Genomic DNA, 6,834 nt, shown 5'->3' on the forward strand with positions numbered 1-6,834 from the left:
AATCACAGGTGCAGGTAGAAAAGAAACCCTTACTGCAGCTAGGAAGATAATTAGGAAAGTCACTTCCATTAAACTGAGGCGGAATGCTAAACACAATCCAAATGTACTGTATGTTGCCTTGATTAGCGTACATGCAGACGTCCAGAGAAATATCTTCACAGTCCAAGATGTTCACAGTCCCTGCTCATCATTAAACACCGCTGTAATGTAGAACATCGATCATTGTCCAAATTATATACAGAATGCGGTGTAAATAAGATCCCTGGAGTAGTATCCCATTGTTGAAATTTTCTCAAATGAATTAAATTAATATTCAAAGCGTATGGCTGTTAATTCGACGGCTTTATTCCCTGCGGAATGCTCATGTCACTTTAACAGCAGGCGTTATCTTAGTTCAGAGGGGCTGTCTTGCTCTGGTGACGTAATACTTTCTGTTTTTCTACATGATCAATGAGCGGTACGGCGACTTTATGTATAACAACAAAAGTACTTTACCACCAGAGAGAAAAAGCAGCAAAGAAGAAAACTGGAAAGACGCGGGCGAGCTCTGTGAGTAGCTATTTGCTATACATTTTATAGTTTATTGAAATACATGGCATCAAAATGCAATGAAAACTCCCGCTTGTTGTGTGTGATTACACGTGGAAATTTCCTTTATTCCCTTGTGGTATAATATAGTTAACGAGCCTATATGTACATATATACAAAACACTGAAACTAGTAAAAGTAGTTTACTGTGAATTGTAGGCTGCATTAAAAATATTAAGAAGAGTTTAATCATGATATGCCGCAACATTTCTGGAGATGAGGCAAAGGAGTTGATATGTAAACCACCTTAAACCAGTAGTTAATAAAAGCGGATTTATCCGACTGTAGGGGGGAGGCGAAATTCTAAGATTAAATTTGATTATTTCCATTTCTTTTTTTTCTTTCTTTCTTATTTTGTCATGTCTAATTTTAAAGAAGCATAATTTCTCAAAAAACTGAAATAGTGAGAATTTGGCTGCAGCAAGGTCTGTATAGCACCATCACTTGGTACTTTTTTGGTCTTTCGTCGGGGTTCCCAAATTTACACCACTTCGTGGTGATAAGAACATGAAACTACATACTTCTCGATCAAGAGGGATTTGATGAATTGATGTTGTCACAGGCTGTCTATGCACTATGTGTAGATACATTTGATCGTTGAAGAGATGATAGCCTTTTACTTCGGTTATGTTTGAAGGGTAAAACTTACTTTACGAGTGGCAAATGTATAAGGAAATTATGGAAAGGTTTGTGCTTAGGGCAAGGTACTGTAATATAGGGTATATACATTGCGCAAACATGCGTTTATTATTAATAAATAATAATTAAGGAAGGAGTCATGATGATAAGCAGTGTCATTAACAGAACATTCGTCAAATTTGGTTATTTAATTACACTGTTAATGTATTCATATGATCATTTTATTTCACATATTTTGTCCACATATTTTAATAAAGCGATCAGCTTGACCACGCCCACTCATATGAGCGTCGGCTACAGGTGAATTAGCCTACATCAATTATTTCATGTTTGCCAGGAGTCCTTCGTCCTAATTTTTAAGATCGTTCTGCTATTTCCATTGAATTTGTAGATTCGACAATTGAATCGAAGACAAGTCTTCAGAAGCATGTTATGGTGATGAAAGTTAATTTTTGTCAGTCAGACCTTTTATTAAACGGCGCCATACCTTGTGTTTTCTGTCCTCATTAGTATTTTAGCAGATTGAAATATATGTATATATATATATTACTATACATATATAGTAATGCTGTACCTTGTAACTTTGTGCATATTAATATAATGATAATATGTTATAAATGCATTTTGTCTAATTAACTCCCGAGTTACTGTTTATATTTAAATATAATTATTTATAAAAAGTATTTCAAATATAAATTTGCCATACCATATGACTTTTTAGATGTTATGATTCTGTGCGTGTACAGCTTTGTTATTAATTGTGGTCTTCCACAATTGGAAGTATAGTTTCTCCTTTTCTCATTGGGAAACGTAGTATAATGTCAATTATACAACATTTTAAATACAACATTTTATTATGTATATCTCAAAATAATGTAATAATGATTCTCTATAGTATTTTCAGTAAATCTATTTGAAAACATTAAAAGTTCGTAGGGCGCTTTGTCATACAATATCTGAAGGCTGAGTTAGTGACTTCACAATATGGAGCGTTATTGACCTCTAGTGGTAGCATCGAGTGGTAGCCATCTTAAATATAAAAGCTTTCAGCCTGACTGGCATGAGAAACCTCCTTGTTTTTGTGATTGCTGTAAACTATTTATGTATTATGGTTTACAATTTAATTAGTTTATTATAGATTTGGGTGATACACATTTAAGGAATTAATGGTGATGGATTGTCACATTTGAGAGAGATCATTCCACCACTTTGACTGATTAATTTACTTATTTAGCCGAGTGAATTTACTCACAACATACTTGATATACTGTCATGCTTGATGAAGAAAATATAGCTAAAAACATGTCTATGTTCATCCCCGTCTTCTTAAAATAACCTAGTATTTAAGTCTAAAATGTTAATGGTTGGAGAGTTGCAAAGTTTGTGAACATAATTAGTTAATAATATAATGATACATTGTACACTCATGGTTTCTGCTGTTCATATTTTTCACAGAACTGTTTTCGTGTACAGCTATAAACCCCCATCAGGCCGGGATACGGTGAAGGTGAGAACAGGACTGGGGTCATGCTGAGAATACATACCCTACTGGCTCTGCTGATGCAGCTTCTCTGCTGCTGCCTGGCGGCTCCAAGCTACTCCAATGGCTTCTTCTACCACGACATCATGAACGGCAATGGAAATGGAGAGAGTGCGTACTCATGAAACCATACATAGAATGAATGTAGTATTTTAGAGTTTACACCGCAAAGTGCAGTCTGTGATTTTCCTCCTCCATCTCCCCTTTCTCGTAGTTTACTTCAACGGGGTGCGTCTTCACGTGGAGACGACGGAGATGCCGGTCTTTGCGCTTCGGGGCAGCAACGTCACGCTGCCCTGCCGCTACCGCTACGAGCCCGAGCTGAGCGCCCCCCGCAGGACGCGTGTGAAGTGGTCCTGGCTGCCCGCCGTCGGGGGCCACGAGACGGACGTGCTGGTGGCCGCCGGCCCCCGCCACCGCAGCTTCGGCGACTTTAAGGGCCGCGTGCGCCTGCTTCAGAACTCCCCGCGGGACGTCTCCCTGGAGGTCAGCGACCTGCAGCTGAACGACACGGGCCGCTACCGCTGCGAGCTGATCGACGGCCTGGAGGACGAGAGCGTCACGGTGGACCTGGAGCTGCGAGGTATGGCCACGCCTTTCTGCCCGCGCTCTCGCGCCCTGTCAGGCTGTCACAGCATGACGCTGCTCATTCCTCTCTCAGGCTGGGCAGCTTGTAGCCTAGTGGCGAAGGTACAAGACTGGGACCTGGAAGATTCAAGCCCCAGTGCAGCCACAATAAGATCCTTTCAGCTGTTGGGCCCTTGAGCAAGGCCCTTAACCTCACATTGCTCCAGGGGGGACTATCCCCTGCTTAGTCTAACCAACTGTAAGTCGTTTTGGATAAATTATTAAATTATCTCTGAACTACCACCTCTGCAGGAGTGGTGTTCCCGTACCAGCCTCCTGGGGGGCGCTATAACCTGAACTTCCATGCGGCGCAGCGGGCCTGCCAGGAGCAGGACTCTGCTCTGGCCACGTTCGAGCAGCTCTTCTTGGCCTGGGAGGAGGGGCTGGACTGGTGCAACGCGGGGTGGCTAGCAGACGGGACGGTGCAGTACCCCATCACCCTGCCCCGGAAACCCTGCGGGGGCCTGGGCATCGCCCCCGGGGTGCGCAGCTATGGCCCTCGTCACCGACACCTGCACCTCTACGATGCCTTCTGCTTCTCCTCCTCCCTGAGAGGTATGTACTCTGCCTGAAACGGCTATTCCTGCTCAGGCTTGAGATAGCTCAGGCAGCCATTTTAATTGATACCTCCGTTCATAAGCTTCATAAACCAAAAAATGCAAGCCGGTTTTATCACCCTGTCCACAGCTGTTCATAGGATTTACAGTATTGCTTTGCCTCAGTGGGAGGGACATATTGTGAGCGTGTTGTGAGCTAATAGGCTGTGTGCTTGTGCTCTGGCTCTTCTTAGGGAGAGTGTATTTCCTGGAGCACCCTCAGAAGCTCAGCTTCACCGAGGCTGTGCAGGCGTGCCGGGACGACGGGGCGCAGATAGCCAGGGTGGGCCAGCTGTACGCAGCCTGGAGGTTCACAGGCCTGGACCGTTGTGATGCCGGCTGGTTAGCTGACGGGAGCCTGCGCTACCCCATCACCAGCCCCCGGGCCAACTGTGGCCCCAAAGAGCCTGGCGTCCGCAGTTTCGGCTTTCCTGCCCAGCAGCAGAAGCATGGCGTGTACTGCTATGGGCCCCGGTAGACTGCGCAAGGCTAGGGATCGCACACTCTGTTCACACATCAGCCAGGACAGGCGGAGGACTCTCCCTCCAGCCCAGCTCTTCTAGTGTATCTATGTCAATGGGAATGTACCAGCAGTAAGATGCCTTTTGTATTTGTGCCATTTCTGGCTCAAGGGCCGTTTCACCACCCAGTATCACTGCTGGGACAAATGCGCATGAGATATAAAGACAGAGCCTCTAGCTATTAGACTGCTGTACTAATCATTCTCACATTAGAGCAATACCTCATGGAAGTAAACTAGGACATTCTGATCAGAAACCTGCTAAAATGACAGGATAGGATAACAAATTAATGTTTTTTTTTGTATTTTCTTTTTAATCTTTTTTTATTTCTCTTTTTCCCTCACTTCATTAGACACCCCCTATGAAAGGCATCATTGTGTACATTTTCATAGTATGCTTTATTTTACGTTATAACAACAGGATATTTGCTGAAACAATTCAGCTTGATACTCATATGCGAGGATACAATAACAGCAGTCTTCCTAGTATAGGAACTTCATATTGCTGCTCAACAGCAGCTGTGTCTTTCGTAATGATAGCACGCCATCTCAGCACTGGTTTGTATTGCTGCATCACTACCAAGAAACACCAAAACCTTTGCTAACTATGGAAACAGAGGAGAACTATCTAGTTGTTTTATAGTACTCTTTAAATGTATCTAAGTATTCAACTGGACTTAAGTTTTGAAGATCAAGCCTTTCCTTGTTTTTTCTAACTTCAGACTTCTGTGAATTGTCCATTAATAGTATTGTTATTTATGTCTGCAATGTTCTGTGATTTTTTTATGTCACAAAAAAATGTCAGTGAAAGCTGCCTTCAAATGTAGTCTGGGATGTGTTCACCCACCTGTAATAATGCTATTCCAGTCTGAGATATGTACTGTACCTTTTATATATTCATAAACATCAGTAACAGACTTAAGTGTGATGTGAAAAGGGATTCAATGAAATGGCATATTTTTTTGTAAAATAAAATCTGTCTATGTAAAGACATCACCAAAGTGTGACACAGTAAATTCTTGTAGAGTTCATGAAATATTTTGTTCAAATACATATTTATATTTGAGACAGATTATCCGCAGTGAACTACAGTGATGAAAGCCATACCCTCTGCTTACTGTACCTGTCACAGTAACATCCTCCTCCTCTGACGGGATCACTGCCAGCCACTGCTCTGTTTCACACTGCCAGCCACTGCTCTGTTTCACACTGCAGTCCACTGCACTGTTTCTCACTGCCAGCCACTGCTCTGTTCCACACTGCAGTCCACTGCTCTGTTTTTCACTGCAGGCCACTGCTCTGTTTCTCACTGCAGGCCACTGCTCTGTTTCTCACTGCAGGCCACTGCTCTGTTTCTCACTGCAGCCCACTGCTCTGTTTCTCACTGCCAGCCACTGCTCTGTTTCTCACTGCAGGCCACTGCTCTGTTTCACACTGCAGTCCACTGCTCTGTTTCACACTGCCAGCCACTGCTCTGTTTCACACTGCCAGCCACTGCTCTGTTTCACACTGCCAGCCACTGCTCTGTTTCACACTGCCAGCCACTGCTCTGTTCCACACTGCAGTCCACTGCTCTGTTTCACACTGCAGTCCACTGCTCTGTTCCACACTGCAGTCCACTGCTCTGTTTCACACTGCCAGCCACTGCTCTGTTTCACACTGCCAGCCACTGCTCTGTTTCACACTGCCAGCCACTGCTCTGTTCCACACTGCAGTCCACTGCTCTGTTTCACACTGCAGTCCACTGCTCTGTTCCACACTGCAGTCCACTGCTCTGTTTCACACTGCCAGCCACTGCTCTGTTCCACACTGCAGTCCACTGCTCTGTTCCACACTGCAGTCCACTGCTCTGTTTCACACTGCCAGCCACTGCTCTGTTCCACACTGCCAGCCACTGCTCTGTTCCACACTGCCAGCCACTGCTCTGTTCCACACTGCAGTCCACTGCTGTTTCACACTGCAGTCAACTGCTCTGTTCCACACTGCCAGCCACTGCTCTGTTCCACACTGCAGTCCACTTTGCAGTCACTGTGTCTGATGAGTACATGTCATATGCATTTGCTGAAAGCAGACTATGAATTTGACCAGAGGATGAACACACTAAAATCGTTCTTTACCCTTGTGTTGTTTAAGGGTCAAAAATGAACTGCCACTATGTTTAACAGCAAATAAAACCTCCTAAATGATCTTTTGTCAACTTGACGATTATGATGAGCGACAGGTTGTTTCTTCATGCAAAATAGAATTAAATTCATTACAATTCCATTAACATGCTGTATTTTCAGGGTTTAGTGAAGGCGGGTCAATTTTTACCCTTAGGACAA

At 43.8% G+C, this 6,834-nt stretch overlaps 1 protein-coding gene across 1 annotated transcript; it reads left to right on the plus strand.

Annotated features, from left to right (window-relative positions):
* Positions 1 to 504: 504 nt before the first annotated feature.
* Positions 505 to 5,455, plus strand: LOC133131169 (hyaluronan and proteoglycan link protein 3-like). The gene is made up of 5 exons (XM_061246370.1): positions 505 to 549; positions 2,683 to 2,878; positions 2,982 to 3,350; positions 3,647 to 3,949; positions 4,185 to 5,455. The coding sequence occupies exons 2-5, from the start codon at positions 2,755 to 2,757 to the stop codon at positions 4,466 to 4,468; spliced, it is 1,080 nt and encodes a 359-aa protein (XP_061102354.1). The 5' UTR covers positions 505 to 549; positions 2,683 to 2,754; the 3' UTR covers positions 4,469 to 5,455.
* Positions 5,456 to 6,834: the final 1,379 nt, after the last annotated feature.

Source organism: Conger conger, chromosome 6, assembly GCF_963514075.1.
Source record: "Conger conger chromosome 6, fConCon1.1, whole genome shotgun sequence".
NCBI classification, from domain to species: domain Eukaryota; kingdom Metazoa; phylum Chordata; class Actinopteri; order Anguilliformes; family Congridae; genus Conger; species Conger conger.